Source organism: Brachionichthys hirsutus, chromosome 14 (assembly GCF_040956055.1).
Source record: "Brachionichthys hirsutus isolate HB-005 chromosome 14, CSIRO-AGI_Bhir_v1, whole genome shotgun sequence".
Classification (NCBI taxonomy): Eukaryota; Metazoa; Chordata; class Actinopteri; order Lophiiformes; family Brachionichthyidae; genus Brachionichthys; species Brachionichthys hirsutus.
Genome location: NC_090910.1, coordinates 1,208,548 through 1,230,575, shown reverse-complemented (window position 1 = coordinate 1,230,575; position 22,028 = coordinate 1,208,548). Strand labels below are relative to the sequence as shown.

Genomic DNA, 22,028 nt, shown 5'->3' with positions numbered 1-22,028 from the left:
TCTTCACTAGTTCACGTCTGTTTTTAGTAACGTATCACGTAAAGCATGGAAATTCACAGGCAAATGTTATGTTGGCAAAAATCCGGTCGTTTTTCAAAATAAAACACCTTTTAGACGCTAATAATCGATAAAACGGAAATATTATAAATTAGTTATTCTTTCTGTGTGGCCCGATAACAAATGCCTCACGGACCGGTACCGGGCCCTGGACCGGTGGTTGGGGACCCCTGATATAAACCACTTTGCCTTGAATTGCATCATGTTCCTGATTATGTCCCTGTAAAAAAAAAAAAAGGCAGTGAGGGATTATTAAAAGTGTGATCTTTTTTATTTCTGTCCGTCTTTGAATGAAGTTATTTTTTTTACTAATTACAATTTTTTTTACCCTTGATTACCCCCTCCTATAGGACCAACATGGGTAAACCATCTTTTTACAATACTGCCCCCTAAGGGTGGAATGGTTTGACTCCTGCCCTCAAAACATGCACCTCTTTGGCCTCCTTCAAAACGGCCCTAAAAATACACCTTTCAGGGGGACAGAAACGGAGATAGTCATCACGACTCTCTCCGGATCAACCCCCCCCCCCCCCCCCTTTTTTTTTTGTCCACCTACGTTGGGCATACTATGTGTCTTTTTTATTTTATTGTAATTTTGCATCTGTGGAGTAATTTATTTTGAATTTATTGTTATTTTATATCTGTGGAGTAATAAATATATTCATCATCATCATCATCATCATCATCATGCAAACACATTTATAGTCCCGGGTGCAGGAAATAAAGTGTGTGCCTGTGTGTGTGTGTGGGTGCGTGCGTGCGTGTGTGGGTGCGTGCGTGTGTATGTGTGTGCGCTCGGGACCTGGCAGGGTCCGAGGACTTGCCTGAACTGGCTCGGTTTCGTAGTCGCATCTGTTTTGCACAAGCTCATAGACAAAGTGCGCTCCAACACATTGCCAAACTAAACCTGGCATAAAGTGCACACACGCCAAGAACAGACAATACACTCACACACAGAGACACACGATAGACACACACACATTTTGCAAAGATTTAGCAACAAAGACAGTCACAGCCTCTCACAAGTTTCCCATCAATGAAAAACGAAACATAATTGTAGAAACATTGAAATGCTCAAACACAATCCATGCAGACGACGACATATCGAAGGGTCTTCTTCTTCCTGTCATGTTGACAGCATGCTAAGTGTTTTCTAGCCGGTCTCTGCTCCCTACATATACGGTGTGAATGACAGTGAGTGCATATGTAATAAACAGCTTACTCGTGTACATTTTGCTGTCTGTTCATTCTCTGTTCCGTGTTTAACATATTACAGCTGCCTGTTCTCACAGAGAAAAACAAACCGCTGAGACCGATTTCGTGGTTGTAGAAGTGCAGAGTTGCCGTTTCGGTATCAGAACAACTGGAAATGACATCTTTAGAGTTGTCTCTCGTGTCTTATGCACACACAAGATGAATGTTTTGATTCTGCAATTCATTTTCACTTCTTTTTTTTACCTGCTTACCGCCGTAGAGGGCTGTGCACACCGCAGTGAACACACAACATGGACAAACACAAAGTGACAAATACACAGTGTTCTGAGGAGAGAGTGCAATGGATTTATTTGTGCCCCTTAATTCTACCCCTTCCATCCAACCATCACCAAGAGTTGGGGGGGGCTGGGGGGCATTGAAAGGTCAGGAAATGTTACACATTGTTCCCTTCTTTTAATTATAATTCATCTTTTTCTCGCACACTTGCTCTGTTTCTAGTGAAGGTGAGTTACACAGGAGCATCGTGGGGGGGGGGGGGGGGGGGGGGGTCCTGAAGGGTTTCCAGGACAGGTGAGAGACATCCTGCCAACTCTGGTATCTCCTCTGGAGCTTCCTCCTGTTCAATGAGTCCTGGAATCAGCCTGAAATCAGCCTGGGATCAGTCTGGGATCTGCCTGGAATCAGCCTGAAATCAGCCTGGGATCAGTCTGGGATCGGTCTGGAATCAGCCTGAAATCAGCCTGGGATCAGCCTGGGATTGGTCTGGAATCAGCCTGGGATCAGCCTGAAATCAGCCTGGGATCTGCCTGGAGTCAGCCTGGGATCAGTCTGAAATCAGCCTGGGATCAGTCTGGAATCAGCCTGAAATCAGCCTGGGATCAGTCTGGGATTGGTTTGGAATCAGCCTGAAATCAGCCTGGGATCTGCCTGGAATCAGCCTGAAATCAGCCTGGGATCAGTCTGGGATCGGTCTGGAATCAGCCTGAAATCAGCCTGGGATTGGTCTGGAATCAGCCTGGCATCGGTCTGGAATCAGCCTGAAATCAGCCTGGGATCAGTCTGGGATTGGTCTGGAATCAGCCTGAAATCAGCCTGGGATCGGTCTGGAATCAGCCTGAAATCAGCCTGGGATTGGTCTGGAATCAGCCTGGCATCGGTCTGGAATCAGCCTGAAATCAGCCTGGGATCTGCCTGGAATCGGCCTGAAATCAGCCTGGGATCAGTCTGGGATTGGTCTGGAATCAGCCTGAAATCAGCCTGGGATCTGCCTGGAATCAGCCTGAAATCAGCCTGGGATCAGTCTGGGATCGGTCTGGAATCAGCCTGAAATCAGCCTGGGATCAGCCTGGGATCGGTCTGGAATCAGCCTGAAATCAGCCTGGGATTAGTCTGGGATCGGTCTGGAATCAGCCTGGGATCAGTCTGGGATCGGTCTGGAATCAGCCTGAAATCAGCCTGGGATCAGCCTGGGATCGGTCTGGAATCAGCTTGGCATTGGTCTGGGATCAGCCTGGGATCAGCCTGAAATCAGCCTGAAATCAGCCTGGGATCAGCCTGGGATCAGCCTGGGATCGGGCTGGAATCAGCCTGGAATCAGTCTGGGATCAGCCTGGTCCACCTCACAGCAGCTTTTCATGCTAAGGATCAGCAAACAATCTTATTAAATAAGAGGTGATCAGATTACGGGACAATCACACACACTCAGCCTTCCCTGGAAACTCAGAACTCGGTCTTTGTTCTCAGAATTGGACTCTGAGCCAAGAACAATCTCGTTCAGCAGGTATTGGGTACGTCCTGATTTCGCCCTGGAACATGTGTGAATGAATGAATGAATGAATGAATGAATATACTGCTGGAAACGGTTCTAAACAATGACCACGCTGTAATAATATCCAATCTGAGACACTCACACAAACTATTTCTTCTGACAGGGGCTCTAAGAGTATTCCTGCAAAGGAGCCAGACCTAAGGAAGTTTTATCTAACTTGCTCCCACCCACACGGGGGGGGGGGGGGGTCCTATCCTGGATCAGTCGCTGTGATTTGTGCAGCCTGAATGCAGCTATGAGGCTGAACTATCTCTAAAGTCCCCGTGACTAAACAAAAATAAAATAAGTAACGCTACATAGGGGGGGGGACACAACAAGCAGTCCTAACAGCTGCTGCTCTTTGTCCCTCGACGAATCCCGTCTCATAAAGGGAGTTGGTGGAGGGCAGGGAAATGTTAACCAGAATTTGAAGGAGGGGGAGGAGGGGGAGGAGGAGGTGAGGAAGACGGCGTACCGTGGAATGAGAAGGAATCCGAGCTCAGCTGCAGAGATGTCCGGGGTAGAAGATCTCAAGGTTTGCTGCTCGTTTGCGTTCACATGGATCCGTTTCCCTCCCCCAGCTCAGGCAGAACGTGGACTTGCACGGCCTTCCATTCTCTGACACAAGAGGGAACAGGTATCCTGTGACGTCATCCAGGTGCATTAACAGCTTCTCTCCAACAGATGTCGCCAGAGGAAACGCCCATCCGTATATTATATACCTGTATATTATATACCTGTATATTATATACCTGTATATTATTATACACCTGTATATTATATACCTGTATATTATATACCTGTATATTATTATACACCTGTATATTATTATACACCTGTATATTATATACCTGTATATTATTATACACCTGTATATTATATACCTGTCATGATTCTGTCTCCACCTCCACCTCAAGGACGAGCTGGCTAGCAGGGATGAACCTGCTGACTTGAAGGCGCTTGTTAACCTGGCAATCCGGCTGGATAGCCGACGGCGCTCCCGCTGTCAGGAAAGGGCCTCAACTCAGACTCCAAGGCTCAGACCTCCCCGTAGCCCCAGCCGGGGAGTGATTTCGAACACTGTGCCACCTCCCGTTCCCACAGACGAACCCATGCAATTGGGCCGTGCCCGACTTACGGTGGAGGAGAGGCTACGTAGACGCCAGAGCGGTGAGTGCTTGTACTGTGGGAAGGCAGGACATTTTTTTGCTACTTGCCCCGTGCAGCCCGCAACAAGGTGGCTGCTGACCGTCGCCGAATTCCTGCCCCCCAATATCATGTCGGTGACTCCATCTGGCTGTCATCTCGGGACATACCACTAAAGACTGATTCGGGCAAGCTGTCTCCTCGCTTTATCGGACCATTCAAGATCCAGAGGATCGTTAGCGCCACTGCGGTCAGGCTGGAGTTGCTGAGGTCCCTCCGAGTGCACCCCACGTTCCACGTCTCTCAACTGAAGCCTGTTCGGCACAGTGACCTGTCCCCGCCTGCTGATCCTCCGCCGCCACCCCGGCTCATCGACGGCCATCCTGCCTACACGGTTTGTCGCCTTCTGGACGTGAGGCGGCGTGGTCGCGGCCTCCAGTTCCTGGTCGATTGGGAGGGTTACGGTCCTGAGGAGAGGTCCTGGATCCCTCGTTCCCTCATCCTGGATGGCACCTTGGTGAGGGAGTTCCATGATGCCCATCCCTTCAAGCCTGGGGTCGCCGGGAGGCGACTCGTTAGGGGGGGGGGGGGGGGTACTGTCATGATTCTGTTCTCCCTGATAGTTTTCTCTGTCTGAGCTGGAGCAGGACGAGCAGGGGGCGGGGCTGAGCTGGAGCAGGAGTGGCAGCCCTGCGCAGCTGATTCCAATCGGGCCTCGTCTCCTCACCTGCTCCATAAAGACTCGGGCCTTCGCTCCACACCTCGCCGGAGTGTCAGCGTCTCCCAGCGCACCTGACTCAACGTGCTCATCGTCTACTTGGCTCCCCGTCACAGCCTGTTTCCTGTCGTCACCGTGGCAGTTCTACAGAGCCTCCTCGCCAACGTCCTCGAACCTTCTGAAGTCACTGTTTTCTGGCGGATCATTAAAGACCAGCTATAACCTGCATCCGGTGTTGTGCCTGTTTAGAGCGCCCAGTCGGCCCAGCCCCCGTGACAATACCTGTACAGTAGTCCCTCGATACAATGCGGTTCATTTTCTACAACTTCGCTGCTTCGCTGAGTTTTTTAGTGCAATTTCAGATTATTTTTTTTGCACTTGAACGCGCCTTGAAACGGCGCAAGACGAAGGGGCGCGGTCGGAGGAACTGTGAAATACGTGCGAGTTGCTATTAATAACTTCTCATGTGTTCAACCTCGTAGGTTGATCATTAAAATTAAATTCGTTATTTCTAAAAGCTATCATGTTTATTTGTTAAGCGTTTGTTTAATAGCGCTCTTATTCTCTGTGTAAAAAGAGGCTTTTATTTTGTAGGAGCATAAACGTCACGTCCCTTTTGGGTTTTGTTTCTTCCTGTTGATACATGTAGCCGCTGCCGTTCCGCTGTGCTAAGCTATCCAGTAAAGCAGCATGAGAGGCTAAAGACAGCACGAGTAGAATATTTGTTCTTCTGCACTCCAAGCCGCTCTTTCCTCGACCTGCACGCCTTAACATTATTAACAGGAAAACGTTTACTGTACGTACTATATATTTATATTTCTCAAACAAATGTTTAGTTCTGAAAAGGTTTTGATCTTTGGTTTCATTCTATAATACTGAAACAATCTATTTAGATTAATGCCTGACTGTTAAACGTGTATAAAGTGTGTGGTGAGGGGTTTTACAGCCTTAAAACATTTATGTACATGTATAATAATTGTAAAAAAAATAAAGATTACTACATTGCGGATATCACTTATTGCGGGTTATTTTTAGAACGTAACCCCCGCGGAAAAGGAGGGACTACTGTATATTATATACCTGTATATTATATACCTGTATATTATATACCTGTATATTATACACCTGTACAATGATGCTGCTCAACTCTTGTGTCTTGTATGTCCCCTGAATGTTGTTAAATGTGTGTGTAACTGCTGTAAAACAAATCGTCCTCCGAGGGACAAGCCAATAAAAGTGAAGTGAAGTGAAATTGTTTCAGTTACAGCGACCTCTCCTGGCAAAGTGCAAGACTGCAGTGGATCTAAAGTACGTTCGTATGAAAATGTGTTGATGGACACAAACTCAGACTGAATAGCATGCTGCATTGACAAAGAAATAAAGACATAAAGAAATAAAAAGAAAATGAATTGAAGAAAATAAGGATTTAAATGAGGCCTGTGAGTCATATCAAAATGTGTTTGTGTGTCTAGTTAATAATATATATAGTACAAAAATTATTAGATACGGCAGAATCAGTAAGTTCTTTTAAATCTCTTCTGCCAACATACTTGCAGACTGGCTTTAAAGGACGGTGTCCTCTGTCCTCGCTCTCAAACTGGGTCCCCCGTGTCCTCAGTGTCCCTTGACGCTTTTATTTTCTGGAATCTTGATTTTGTACTTTTGTTTATGTCTGTTAAAGCACTTTGTGAATTTAATTTCTTGGAAGGTGCTATATAAATAAAGGTTATTATTATCATAGCCTACTTTGATTTGGGTTCCCATGGTTAGCGCAGTGAAGTACCTCATCATGGAGGAAGTATTCCCATGATACTTCAGATCAGTTGAACACACCAAGCACTGCTCCTGTAGAGAAGACATTTGTAAATGAAAATGCGATTTGAGTGTATAAAGCTCTCGGCTAATGGCTACACGAACCATATGCATACGTTTACTGTAATACTACCGGTACTTATACAATAGACTTGAGATAGACCATCGCTGTAGTACTGGACTGACAGTTACTGTTGTATATGTAACTTTAATTTTCCTACGAAAGCCCGACGTGGGAGGCGGGGCAAATCCATGACAAGCCATTTTAAAACTTTTAAACTTCTCAAGGCTCAATAAATTGTACTTTTTTAAAATGATACAAACATGGAATGACATTGGTTTTCTATCAAAGACCTTTCACGATTCTATGATTTTGCAGGTATTTACACCTGCCAGCGACCAACATGTAATATATAATATAATATATAATAATTATTATACCATAATACCCTGTATATATATATAATATAATATATAAAAATTATTATACCATAATACCATGTATATATATAATATAATATATAATAGTAATTATACCATAATACCCTGTATATATATAATATAATATATAATAGTAATTATACCATAATACCCTGTATATATATAATATAATATATAATAGTAATTATACCATAATACCCTGAGGCGTGACGTCAGAGTACTCGTTACCTCGAGGCGTGACGTCAGAGTACTCGTTACCTCGAGGCGTGACGTCAGAGTACTCGTTACCTCTGATGCGGTTACACTGATGAGAGATTCCGTCTGACTCTCGTTGGGTTTTTGATCTGATGCCTCTGATCATCAATAACAACAATAATCCTGCAGTTCAGCCATGATGCAGCTCTGCAGCACCTGCAGCTCTGCAGCTCTGCAGCTCTGCAGCTCTGCAGCTCCTGCAGCTCTGCAGCTCTGCAGCTCCTGCAGCTCTGCAGCTCTGCAGCTCCTGCAGCACCTGCAGCTCTGCAGCGCCTGCAGCACCTGCAGCTCTGCAGCACCTCGTCCACTCTGCAGCTCCTGCAGCTCTGCAGCTCTGCAGCTCCTGCAGCTCTGCAGCACCTCGTCCACTCTGCAGCTCCTGCAGCTCTGCAGCTCTGCAGCTCCTGCAGCTCCTGCAGCTCTGCAGCTCCTGCAGCTCTGCAGCACCTGCAGCACCTGCAGCTCCTGCAGCTCTGCAGCTCCTGCAGCTCTGCAGCTCCTGCAGCTCTGCAGCTCTGCAGCACCTCGTCCGCTCTGTCGCTGCTCCAAACGTCCACCGCTCAGACCTTTACAGTATTCAGTCGATCATAGAACGTCTTCATTGTTCTAGAACGACTCTCATTACTTCTGAAAACAGCTGACGTTTTACAGCCAATCATAAAAATCAAATTGATTGTTTTGCCATGTGACACTTATGCACAAAAATACTACAATGTAGTTCTGGTGTTTACGAAAGATGGATAGAATATTTAATGTAAGATAAGCCTTTGGAGAAAGAATATATGATTTGCATTAGTCTCTCTCTCTCGCTCGCTCTCTCTCTCTCTCTCTCTCTCGCTCTCTCTCTCGCTCTCTCTCTCGCTCTCTCTCTCTCTCTAATACAAATGTTTGTTAATCTAAATTAATATATTTTCAACACTGACGACCCAAGTACGAATACAAATACATGAATACTGTGTAATACTGCATTATTGACCGCCCACGTCACGCGCTCGTGCACGCTGAGCGCGTGACGTGGTTCGGGACTGCGTGCTTTGGTTGGGAGCGCGCAGAGAAAGAAGCACGGGATGAGACGAGCGCGCTCTCTGATTGGCTGTGACGCTTTGGTACCCAGCTCTGTCACCGGAAGACGTTCGCGTCGAGTTCGACCTTCAAAATAAAGCTACCTTTTATGTTGACATCGCCTTTATTGCTAACGAGCTTTATTCCGGATTAACTATCCTTATAAATGGCACGTTAACGCAACGGAGTGGACCCGGCGTTACACGCTTTGGTCCAGCCCCGCTCGGCTGGCTTGCTTCCTGTGCACCGGAAGTTGTGTTTGGTGTCGCTTCACGGCCGCGGCGCGGACGGAGGAGAGGATGTGACTCGGTGCCTCATCGGTGGATCGGTCGGTGCGTTCGCGTTCCTCCTGTCTTTACCGTCGACATGGAGCCGAGCGGGACTTAGCGGGCGTGTTCCTGGTCGTCTGCCCCCCCAGAGGATGATCCACCGGCAGGTGAATTCGTCCCAGGTAGGTCGGCTCCATTGTTGCTGTGTAACGGGCCCATCGCCCTGCAGAGGGCGCGATCCCTACAGGTCGAGTTATAAACGCGCTAAGACGCGACATTTAGACGTTATAACACACCAGAGGACATTTCCGCCTGTCCGAGAGGGCGTCCTGCTCGTTTTCTGCCGAAAGGTGCGCGTATTGGGTGAAATGCCTTTTTACAGGTGGCTCACCTCTCAGCTTGTTTCCCAGAGTGATGACGTCATTTGTTGTATTTAGTGCGTGTGGAACGGAATAAACGACAGGACTCCGAATGATCCAGGAGAGTCCTCTCCAGAACCAGGAACACTCCCAGTCCTGATCCAGGAGAGTCCTCTCCAGAACCAGGAACACTCCCAGTCCTGATTCAGGAGAGTCCTCTCCAGAACCAGGAACACTCCCAGTCCTGATCCAGGAGAGTCCTCTCCAGAACCAGGAACACTCCCAGTCCTGATTCAGGAGAGTCCTCTCTAGAACCGGGAACACTCCCAGTCCTGATTCAGGAGAGTCCTCTCTAGAACCAGGAACACTCCCAGTCCTGATCCAGGAGAGTCCTCTCTAGAACCGGGAACACTCCCAGTCCTGATTCAGGAGAGTCCTCTCTAGGACCGGGAACACTCCCAGTCCTGATTCAGGAGAGTCCTCTCTAGAACCGGGAACACTCCCAGTCCTGATCCAGGAGAGTCCTCTCTAGAACCGGGAACACTCCCAGTCCTGATCCAGGAGAGTCCTCTCTAGAACCAGGAACACTCCCAGTCCTGATCCAGGAGAGTCCTCTCTAGAACCGGGAACACTCCCAGTCCTGATTCAGGAGAGTCCTCTCTAGAACCGGGAACACTCCCAGTCCTGATCCAGGAGAGAGTCCTCTCTAGAACCGGGAACACTCCCAGTCCTGATTCAGGAGAGTCCTCTCTAGAACCGGGAACACTCCCAGTCCTGATTCAGGAGAGTCCTCTCCAGAACCGGGAACACTCCCAGTCCTGATCCAGGAGAGTCTTCTCCAGAACCGGGAACACTCCCAGTCCTGATTCAGGAGAGTCCTCTCTAGAACCGGGAACACTCCCAGTCCTGATTCAGGAGAGTCCTCTCTAGAACCGGGAACACTCCCAGTCCTGATTCAGGAGAGTCCTCTCTAGAACCGGGAACACTCCCAGTCCTGATCCAGGAGAGTCCTCTCCAGAACCGGGAACACTCCCAGTCCTGATTCAGGAGAGAGTCCTCTCTAGAACTGGGAACACTCCCAGTCCTGATTCAGGAGAGTCCTCTCTAGAACCGGGAACACTCCCAGTCCTGATTCAGGAGAGTCCTCTCCAGAACCGGGAACACTCCCAGTCCTGATCCAGGAGAGTCTTCTCCAGAACCGGGAACACTCCCAGTCCTGATTCAGGAGAGTCCTCTCTAGAACCGGGAACACTCCCAGTCCTGATCCAGGAGAGTCCTCTCTAGAACCGGGAACACTCCCAGTCCTGATCCAGGAGAGTCCTCTCTAGAACCGGGAACACTCCCAGTCCTGATCCAGGAGAGTCCTCTCTAGAACCAGGAACACTCCCAGTCCTGATCCAGGAGAGAGTCCTCTCTAGAACCGGGAACACTCCCAGTCCTGATTCAGGAGAGTCCTCTCTAGAACCGGGAACACTCCCAGTCCTGATTCAGGAGAGTCCTCTCCAGAAGCGGGAACACTCCCAGTCCTGATCCAGGAGAGTCTTCTCCAGAACCGGGAACACTCCCAGTCCTGATTCAGGAGAGTCCTCTCTAGAACCGGGAACACTCCCAGTCCTGATTCAGGAGAGTCCTCTCTAGAACCGGGAACACTCCCAGTCCTGATCCAGGAGAGTCCTCTCCAGAACCGGGAACACTCCCAGTCCTGATTCAGGAGAGTCCTCTCCAGAACCGGGAACACTCCCAGTCCTGATCCAGGAGAGTCCTGTGGAGCGTAAGAACTTCTCCTTCTCCTCTAGAACACTCTGCACTAACTCCTCCTTCAAGATAACTCCTCCTCCATTCCTCTTTCCTCTCCTCCGTTATAAACAACTAGAATCCTGCTCCTCGGCTTCTAGCCTTGCTTCCTTTCCTCCTGGTCTCCTGGACACACATCAATCTTCCTCCTCCTCATCATCATGTCCACCAGCTCTCTAGTTTTTCACGTCATCGTCCCAACATTCAGAGTCCCTCCTCTCAGTCCTGAACTCTTCCATTCCCTCTTCTCTCACTGCTGATGCACCCGTCTTCCTCCTCTTCATCCCCTTCTTCGACCCACACTAATCCAGTGTCTTGTATGTCCCCTGAATGTTGTCCAGCAGCGTCCCCCGGGTACACAACGCTGCTAGCCGTTCTTCACCCGGGCCTCGGCCGATCCGGTATGACTCTCTTATTCACGTTGATTTTCATGTTACATTTTGGCACATGTTTCTGCCGGATGCCGTTCCTGAGCAACTCTCTGCATTTATCCGGGCTTGGGACCGGCTCAAGGGAGCAACTAGCAATGCTACGTTAGCTCCTGCTAACCGCACTACCAGCACTACCATGAGGCTGCATTGTTCATTTTTATGAACTGATGCAAGTAAATTAATTCCAGCTTGCTTCAGGATATCCTTGACTGTGTTGCTGTCTGGGGTATGTGTCTACACTGGTTCAGACATTTCTGCCTCAATTGGAAAATGGCAGCCATGAAATGGTAGACCCAACGTTTTGGCACCTCTTTGCCCCTGTTGCTCTCTTTGGTGCGTTTTCTGGTGCGCTGTCTGTAATGTTTGACACATCCCAGTAAAGTGAGAAGTTCTTCTGCTAACTGCGAATAGATTTGATAACGGATTCCCCCGTACTAATTTCTACAATACGGCGTACTGATCAAAAATCATCAATCATCATAGCATGACAGAGTGGCAAATAAATCTGAACTAATGATTTCAAGAACAATTTTATGAAAGAGAATACCTGTAGTTTTACCTGTAGAAAAACATACTCAATACATTTTCCAAGTTTATATAAATGAACAATACCATACAGAGGTGTATGAACACAGAGGTCTCTGAACACAGAGGTGTATGAACACAGAGGTGTCTGAACACAGAGGTGTATGAACACAGAGGTGTGTGAACACAGAGGTGTCTGAACACAGGTGTCTGAACACAGAGGTCTCTGAACACAGAGGTGTATGAACACAGAGGTGTATGAACACAGAGGTGTCTGAACACAGAGGTGTATGAACACAGAGGTGTATGAACACAGAGGTGTCTGAACACAGGTGTATGAACACAGAGGTGTCTGAACACAGAGGTGTATGAACACAGAGGTGTCTGAACACAGAGGTGTCTGAACACAGAGGTGTCTGAACACAGAGGTGTCTGAACACAGAGGTGTATGAACACAGAGGTGTCTGAACACAGAGGTGTATGAACACAGAGGTGTCTGAAGACTCTGAACACAGAGGTGTCTGAACACAGAGGTGTCTGAACACAGAGGTGTCTGAACACAGAGGTGTCTGAACACAGAGGTGTCTGAACACAGAGGTGTATGAACACAGAGGTGTCTGAACATAGAGGTGTCTGAACATAGAGGTGTCTGAACACAGAGGTGTATGAACACAGAGGTGTATGAACACAGAGGTGTATGAACATAGAGGTGTCTGAACATAGAGGTGTCTGAACACAGAGGTGTCTGAACACAGAGGTGTCTGAACACAGAGGTGTCTGAACACAGAGGTGTATGAACACAGAGGTGTCTGAACACAGAGGTGTCTGAACATAGAGGTGTCTGAACACAGAGGTGTATGAACACAGAGGTGTATGAACACAGAGGTGTATGAACACAGAGGTGTCTGAACACAGAGGTGTATGAACACAGGTGTATGAACACAGAGGTGTCTGAACACAGAGGTGTATGAACACAGAGGTGTATGAACACAGGTGTATGAACACAGAGGTGTCTGAACACAGAGGTGTCTGAACACAGAGGTGTCTGAACACAGAGGTGTATGAACACAGAGGTGTATGAACATAGAGGTGTCTGAACATAGAGGTGTATGAACACAGAGGTGTCTGAACATAGAGGTGTCTGAACACAGAGGTGTCTGAACACAGAGGTGTCTGAACACAGAGGTGTCTGAACATAGAGGTATCTGAACACAGGTGTCTGAACACAGAGGTGTCTGAACATAGAGGTGTCTGAACACAGGTGTCTGAACACAGAGGTGTCTGAACACAGAGCGGACCCCGGTTTTATCCATTGCATGCTTACTACAGATATGACATCAGTATGAACTACATCCTGATTACTCAACAAAGAACTTAACAAAAGATAAAAATGTTTAACCCTTTACCTACGGATGGTGAGGGCAAACCCGGCCATCACCACGGCCGGAGCGCCAGCACCGGTTCTCCGTGTCCGGTGAATCGTTACCGTATCACCGGGCATAGACAGCAATAGCGGCGTTGCTGCGGTCGTTGATAACGGGTTAAGTCGTCTGCTGCATTTTCTGTTCCACCAGGCAGCTAGCAAGAACGCCAGCTTGGGAGCTAGCTGCCCCAACAAGGACATGCGACTTATCGGATCATTTTAACGTTTTCATTATTTCATGTGAATATCTCAGTTTACACAATTTACAAAGTCCCACGGCCGGCGGTGATTGGTTCCTAGCCAGGGTTAGCCGGGTTAAACGGAGCGCTGGATCTGACTCTGTAGCAGAGGCGTCCGTTGTTACTCATCTGCTCTGCATATGTTCTTGTTGCTAGTAATTGTTGTTATTTATGCGAACGTTTCCCTGGACATTGTGATTGGTGTTGTGATTGGCCCCACACTAATGACATTGTGATTGGTGTTGTGATTGGCCCCACACTAATGACATTGTGATTGATTGGTGTTGTGATTGGCCCCACACTAATGACATTGTGATTGATTGGTGTTGTGATTGGCCCCACACTAATGAGATGCAGGGGTCGGATCGGACTGGGAAACCGTCTTTTTAGTGCCTGTGCTCTTAAACGTGTGTCACACTGTCTACACTCCTCTCTTGTTAGCATGGAGACAGCAACAAGGCGGCGTTAAGGAGACCAATAAGGAGGTCGGGGGAAAGGTCAGCTCACGTTTCATTTTCGGGAGGATTGGCACACTATTTCATCTGCAGCTGGCTCTCAGATATTAGAAGAGAAACCAGACTTGGCTTCCTGACGTTGACCTGATCAGTTCATGGACATTAAACTTGAGAGCGCCTTCTTGCTGACTGGAACCAGTCAGCACGGAGCGTCCGTACTGACAACCTGCGCTTCAGACATGCTGTTTCCGTGTTTCTGTGTGTCGCTCTGAGTCTCCTCCCTCATTGTTCCGTATTCTCATGTGACAAAGATGAAGTGTGAACGTGCTGCTGCTAACCCGTCTCCCCCCCCCCCCCAGGTGTCGTTCTGCTGTGGGTTGACTGCTCATGATGCTGATGCAGCTCTGTAGCATCAAGGTCAGTGCCCCCCCCCCCCCGCCCCGCCTGCCTAACACCACCCATCTTGCAGGTGGACTTTAAAGGTTGTTTCAACGTCATCATTATTTATTTAACTTATTTAAACAAATTACAGCAACATATAAAATGCTGCATCGTGTGAAGTTTGAAATGTGGTCTGTGGTCTAACCGCGTCTGTACAAAAGTTCTGAAAAGTTTTGAGCAATTTCTACCCCCCATAATAAAATAAAATAAATATAAAATAATAATAATATATGTAATAATATATGAAATGAAATACTTTATTAGTCATCATCTGCTGACACACACAATGAAATTGAATTTTCACCCTAGAACAACGGGCCCCTCTAAACAACCACACACTAACACGTGCATCAAAGGGCCCTCGCACACTGAGAGGTTAGCGGGGACGGTGACTTGCTCAAGGGCACCTCGGCAGTGCTCTGGAGGCAGGCTGGCCCCTCTCCAGTCACCAGTTTCCGCCGAGCAGGGACTCGGTGGACTTCTCCGCTTCCCAGCCCAATGCCCAACCCACTGAGCCACTGAGCCTAATAAGAATGAACAGTACCAAAAATAACATGGAAAAGCTCCCAGAGAGCGCAGACCTCCCCCAAGCAGCTCGATCCCCTCCTAGCTGGATCCACACCGTCCACACGGTGATCTGGATCAGCACCAGAAGGTTCTAGATTGTTCTCGGTATCTTTATACACCAACATGAAAAGTCAAAGTGAATCAGAGTTGATGTTTATTTTTACCTGATTCTTGAATCCATCAATGGTTTTAATGTTAAAATATAATATTTGTTCCTGACTCCATTCTGCTTCCGAAATGAAATTCAGTGGTGAGATAGAGCCCCCCCCCCCCCCCCCCAAATGACTGAGACAAATCCCATTAACATATAGATATTAAGGAACAAATCTTCAAAGTGATCCAGAATCCAGGATCTCTTTTGGATCATCACCAGAATGTAATCGTCTGTTCCCGGTAACATCCCCGACATTTCCTGAATCCGTCCGTAACTTTTTGAGTTATGTTGCTGACACGCTACCCACTACGCCACCGTGCCACCAAAAAAACGGCATCAAACATAACAAGCAGAATTAGTGTTCTGAAGTTAGTCGTAGGATGGAACTGTGAACGGGCTGGAAAGATCATCATACGGATGCCATGTGAGGTTCTGGAGAACCGCAGGACAGACCTCTTCGTCTTATTCCTGTCATCAGGCTGGGACAGGGTTCTGCTGTCAGCCGCTATGGATCATCGGTACCAGCCGGTGGGGCTGGCTGAGCATCAGGCTTAGTGTGAGCCCGTTGTGTCCTCCTTGAAGCCGTGGCAGTGGGCCCGGATAAGGAGGCGGCGCCGGACCCAGTGTGAAGCCACCGCCCAAGAGACGAGCGCGGCCCAGGTGCTTTCTGAGGGACCCCGTCGCCGCGTTATTCCACTGAAAGCTTGTTGCTGCTCCTTCTGTTCCAGAACCTGTACCAGAATCGGTTCCTGGGCCTGGCGGCCATGGCCTCCCCGACCCGCGGCAGCCAGACCCGCCAGCGCTGCAAGGATCCGGTCCGTCAGAGATTCGGCCCAGACGGCTACGCTGTCAACGGGCTGAACCAGGACGCGTTCCCGCTGGGGCTCTCGCGGTCGACCAGCGACACCGACCTGGTGTCGCCCGATGGCCGCTCCACCCTCACCGCCAGCGCGTCCCACTACACCGTAGGCCAGTCTGAAGACCTGGTCCTCGCGTGGGACATCAAGGAGGAGGTGGACGCCGGGGACTGGATTGGGATGTACCACGTTGGTAAGGAGACCCCGGGAACCGAACGCTCCGGTTCTAGTCCGGTTTAGGACATGGCAAAGTAAAGGACTCACTCTCACTGTCTCACAGGGATGTTTAAAAGGCTCGTTTACATTCTGTTCAGGGACAAAACTCTAAAAAACCTGCAGAATAAGAAGATTGTGACTAAAAGCCGTCAAACGTGTCTCAGCTGTCTTTGGATTTCGTTGAAATGTCCTCGTCCCCGAACGTCCGCATCTTCCTTTGCATCTCGATGGAAGCACCTGGCGACGTCATCCTCCACTCACGACCCTCGCTGTTTGCCAACCGGTCTGTCCTGTTGGTTGCCATGGAGACGAGGCAGGGCAGAAGCTGTTCTATTCATCTCGCCACTTTGTTAGCTCACAGTAGATGCACATTATGAGGCCGACTAGAAGCTCGGGGTGAAAGTTTAACGTAGACGACGACCTCTTCAACCATCCAGACAAAAGGGGGGGGGGGGGGGGGGGTCTACCTGGTGCTGAAAGGGAGCAGGTGAACCCCCCCCCCCCGGCGCCTGGAGCGGGGATCCGAAGGCGGAGCCGTTCTTCTGTGCTCTCAGATCTGTGATCAGTGCAACACGACTAGAAATGTCTAAATGTGCTGATTGAAGAGGCGGACCTTTGAGCTCTGCTGCCATTGGACAGTCTCTTCTGCCCTTTCTAGTTTGAACTTGAGATCAATGGTGTGTCATGACCGGCTTGTGATTGGCCGGTCTTATCTCTAGTCGTCTCAGGCGTAACATGACACCAGCCAGATCCTCCGTTTGTCTTCTCCTCCCAGATGAGACTTTGTCTGAGAACTTTCTGGACTATAAGAACCGAGGCATCAGCGGATCCCACAGAGGACAGATTGTTTGGAGAACCGACTCCAGCTCCCACATCACTGACTGTAAGTCACACGGGTAGAAAGCACAGCCCAGCTCAGTGTTACCGGGAACACGCGACAGTACCCCTAACTGGACCTACACCGTCCACACGGTGATCTGGATCAGCACCAGAAGGTTCTAGATTGTTCTTGGTATCTTTAAACACCAACCATGAAACGTCAAAGTGAATCAGAGTTGATGTGTATTTTTAACAGTTTTTTTAATCCATAAATAGGTTTAATGTTAAAATGTAATATTTTTTTTGACCTTATTCTGAATCCGATTAATTAAAGGATTTTTTTGAAAAAGCCTCCATTATAAGTAAATGGGAAAATCCAGATTATTCTTGTGTCCAGACGGGAATCCGGATCGCTCTCAGAATGTAATGGATGTAAATTAGACAAAGACCATCCAGATGTTTATTAACCAGGATGCATCCAGCAGAAGCTCCTTGGTGGAGGTAACAAACACTGCAGACACGGCAGTTTGTCTCTTCAGAGTGTGTGTGTGTGTGTGTGAGTGTGTGTGTGTGTGTGTTGTTCACTACACATGCAGTCATATTTCTTTGTCGGCGTTGTCTAATATGGATTCTCTGTTCATTCCCGTCACTCAAGATGGTGACGTGGTACAACAGGAAGTCACTGCTTCAGACTCACTGCGGACACAACAAATGTGAAATGTAAAGTTGCTCCACCAATCAGGAGCTGATCTTATGCCCGTCTACATCTCCCCCTCAGCTGAGACCCTGGTCTGCTTCCGGTACTACCACGGTGTCACCGGGGCCCTGAGGGCCACCACACCCAGCATCAGCATCAAGAACGGCCCTGCTCCCGTGAGTTTCCCAGCACCTCACAGCTTTGCCTTGTCATTCGGGCTTTGTGGGGCACTAGCCCTACCAGCAGCATGAATCTGTAGTCCATTCCTCACCGGTGATGACAGCGCTAATGCTACCAGCTACTGTTGAAACCATGATGCAGCTACGCCTCTGATGGGAGTAGAATGCTGTCAGGTTAGAGCGCGGTGTAATGAATTCAGAGCTTCAAATAGATATGAAGCTGAATTCATTTCCTTTCATTCCGTTTATTGTCATAGAGCCATATCACATCATGAGTTACTGCAGTGGTTCTCAAATGGTGGGGCCGATGTCAGGGGGGGCGCCTGTGACCGCGGAGAAAATGTTTTTTTGCCTTACGAGAGTAAAGTGTAATTGCACATCCACTCCAGTAGTTGGCAGTGGCGCCCTGATTGTCAGAGTGCACGCAGGGAGGATTAGCAAAAGAAGAGCGGTCGTAAACAATCTACGGTGGGAGAAGAAGAAAGACTTGACTTCCTCATTTTCTGTTGCAGACTAAAAAAAATGGTAATAAAGTTATTCTTTGTTGTAAGTTGATCTATATTTCTTTCTTTTTCATATTTCTTTGTATGTTAATAAGGATACAAAAGTGGGGGGGGGGGGGGGGGGGGGGCGACAGAAAATAATTGAGAAGCACTGAGTTACTGGAAGATCCGGTCTAGACCAACACTTCCTCCCAGGAGGAGAACCTGGAGCCAGATCAGACTTCTACTCTACTGTAGTGACGGACTATTCCTCCGTAGGTGGGAGCAGGACTGTTTCTGGATGAACAAAGACAAGACAAGACAGGAAGGGACAGAGATGCTAGCAGAACTTTGGAAGTCAGACAGATTCACGAATCTCACAGAGATTGTTTCACGGTAGTTCGGTGAAAAAGAGTGTCACGGTGGCCAGAAAAGATGATGCGGATCACGGAGTCATGCAGAGGATGGCTGGATGCAGGTTGGACTTACTGCTGGCAATGAGAACCAAGCTCTGACGTTCTTTTTTTCCTCTCTGCTCCTTTCATCCCTGCTTGCATTCTTTGTCTCGTCTCGTCTGTCTGCTTTCCAGGACCCGCTGCGTGCTGAGCTCTGGTCTACTAAATCATGGAATTGATTAACTGGTCTCTTAGTGCGATTGATCACATTTTTTCATCCAAGCATGGGACTCCGGGGGGGCCCACCTGTCCAGACGGGACCCACACCATGGATCCCTGGGAGAAAGGGAGAGTGGTGTGTCTCACGGTCCTCTCTGTAGAGGATGTGGAAGATATTTGGCTGTTTGGCTTATTGGTGGGGGCGGGGCATCTGCTAATCGGGACGGGAGTTGCCCTGGTGTACCGGAAAGTCTCCAAGACGGCGGCTTTCAAAGTCCTGGATAAATTGGCCATGGATCTAAAAGTGCTCTTCGGTGCTCTGGGGGACCGTGTGGTGGCTCGAATCGAGGACCTGGGCAACCAGCTCAGGGATCGATCCGGGGAGGACCGGCGGAATGGAGACCATCTTGTACCAGCAGGTAGAACTGTATCGCAGATCTCCGGACTGAGTCCTGAGAACACGGAGAAAACATGCAAACTCCACACAGATAGGATTCGAACCCGAAACCTTCTTTCTGCGAGGTGATAGCGCTAACCACTACACCACGGGTACAGGGGGCTGTACCCTCTGGCCAAACTCACAAAGTCATTGCAGCTGTGGTTTTTGGGTGTGTTCGTGCTGTCGCTGTCCTTCTGAAGCCAGAGCGCAGCGGCTGTCCAGCTACGCGATTGGATTTCACTGCCGTAGCACCCTAGAAGTGCTGATGGGCCTAGAACTCGATCTGCACTTGCTTCCGGAGGACAAAGGATTAAAAATAACTCCATAGGAGGAGAGACGGGGCGGGAGACAGGAGTATACTCCAGGTAGCGGGGTGGACGGTACCGGGTCAAACATGGACATACTGGAGGCACTAGGGAGACGCTCAGAACCATCAGGCAGAGAAGACGGAGCATTTATTTGTGCACGCGTGTGATGGACAGCATGTGTCTCCTGCTGGGGCTGCTGTCTCCCAGCCATCCTGAGAGAAGGAGCAGGAGGAGGACGAGGCTCAGCTGGATCGCCTGGGTAACCAGACAAATTCACTCTGTGCATGTCTTCCTGTCTTCCTTGCATCACATTATGGTGTGTAGTTAGTTCTGGAACATCTGATTGAATGTAGCCCTGAAAAATATGCCGACTGCAAATATGTGGAATCAGCTTGTTTTCTGTGGTGTAAGTGGAGAAACGTTATTATACAGAGTTAGTAGACAAAGAGTAACAAGGTGCCTCAAAGCTGAACGCATCAATGACCGTGTTGCATTACTTTATTTAGATTGTTATTAGAACTACCAATCAGGACCGTCTTGGACTTGGGATTCTTCTTTTGCTTTTACCACTTATAGATTGTTATGTTCTTGTGTTTATTTGGTCGTTTTTTTAATGCCCGATTACAGTCCATCAATCCACATTGTGGAAGTAGAATAAGTGACTTGTCCAGAGGTGGCGGTTCCAGAATAAAGTCAAAAGTACTGGCAGCATTTTAATGTTCCTCATAACTGCAGTACATCAACGTTGATGCAGCTATCCGGCTACTTTGACAAGTAGAGAGCAGCAAAGATATTCTTCTCTAGATACTCACTCTGGAAGTGACAACTTGAGTTTTTATGTGTTTACAAACCAGCTGACCAGATAAACCTTAATGACTCAAACATCGGTGACCAAAACGCATCAACGAGTACAAAGCGAATGTGAACTCAACATCCACAAAACATTTTTATTTTGTATTGTCTGTGCAGCTTCTCGGTCATCCAGGTCGAGGTAAAAGAAAGAGCTAAGCACAAAGAGTCAACTGGACTTGTTCAAGTCTGACTGAAGACGTTTCACCTTCATCCTAGAGGCGTCTTCAGTTCTGAGAGACTGGTCGAGGGTCCAGATGCTGTTACTCCAGTTGGAACAGAAAACAAAGAAAGGACCGAAACCACCAAGGCAATCAGATTCCCCAGGAGCATTAGCATTATCCTGACTCGTAATGCTAATGCTCCCCGGGCCTCGTTAAAACCTGACGAAAGACTCCTCAGGAGTCACTAGCAGTCCTAAGGTCAAGGGTTGTTGCCCCCCCCCCCCCCCCCCCCCTCACCCTCAGGTGAGCTGTTAAGCTTAGATGCATCCAGGTGTGGCTGGGGGTCGTGTATTTTGGGGACAGAGGTCAACACTGCATGGTGTGTTGCAGATAGATGGTGTCTTCATCCTCCTCCTCTGTTCATTGATGGTTTCTCCAGTTTGACTAAAATGTCTTCTTTAACTCCTCTCTCTAAGCGTCTGTCTTCCCTGGCTAGCACCTGGACATTACTGTCCTCAAAGTAGTGTCCTGTGTCTTTCAGGTGCAGGTGGACTGCTGAGTCTTGTCCACATGAGTTGTCTCTCCTGTGTTGAGCCATACGCTTGTGGAGCGGTTGTTTGGTCTCCCCAATGTCCCGGTCGCTGCATCCTTCACTGGACAGCAGACACTACATCGCTCTGTTTGTCTCAGGGTGTTTTGTCTTTCGGTTGGACCAGCAGCGATGTAGGGGGTGACAACGGGTTTCCTTTTTATCTTCCTCTCCTGTTCCTGGTTGTTTCTGTTGGTCTAAACAAATGTCCAGTTTGGACAGCCACATGTCTTCAGAGCGTCCTGGATGTGTTTCTGCTCTCTGGCCTTTCCTTCCACTCTGGTGGGGGTGTTGGGGGGGGGGGGGGGGTTCTGTACACCTCCATGTTGAGGTTTCCATCCATTTCAAGGTGTCCAGCACTGTCCCAGAAAGGCAGGACGTTGTCCTTAATGTCTTGGATATTGGTGCTGTGTGGGGGGGCTGACAACACTGAAGTATTTACGGTCTCATCCGTTCCCCTCCCCCAGCGCTCCTCCTCTTCCTGGCTGTAGAATCAATGTCAGGATAATGAAGACAAAGTATTGATCCCAGGACGCTGTCAGGCAGGCTGAACGCAGAGCCGTAGCAGCGCCGCGTTGTCTTGTGGCTCAGTTGGTAGAGTGGGTAGTCCAGTGATCAGAAGGTCAGTGGTTCAAATCCCAGCTC

The 22,028-nt window shown here is 48.6% G+C and overlaps 1 protein-coding gene across 1 annotated transcript in view; it reads left to right on the top strand.

The window, feature by feature from the left end:
• The first annotated feature begins 8,934 nt into the window (after positions 1 to 8,934).
• The window catches only part of LOC137903610 (E3 ubiquitin-protein ligase HECW1), a 51,521-nt gene continuing 38,427 nt past the window's right edge, over positions 8,935 to 22,028 (top strand). Inside the window, exons 1-4 of the mRNA XM_068747738.1 lie at positions 8,935 to 8,964; positions 15,899 to 16,220; positions 17,019 to 17,126; positions 17,841 to 17,935. Of these exons, the coding sequence (XP_068603839.1) occupies positions 8,935 to 8,964; positions 15,899 to 16,220; positions 17,019 to 17,126; positions 17,841 to 17,935 (555 nt within the window). The remainder of the gene's footprint in view (positions 8,965 to 15,898; positions 16,221 to 17,018; positions 17,127 to 17,840; positions 17,936 to 22,028) is intronic.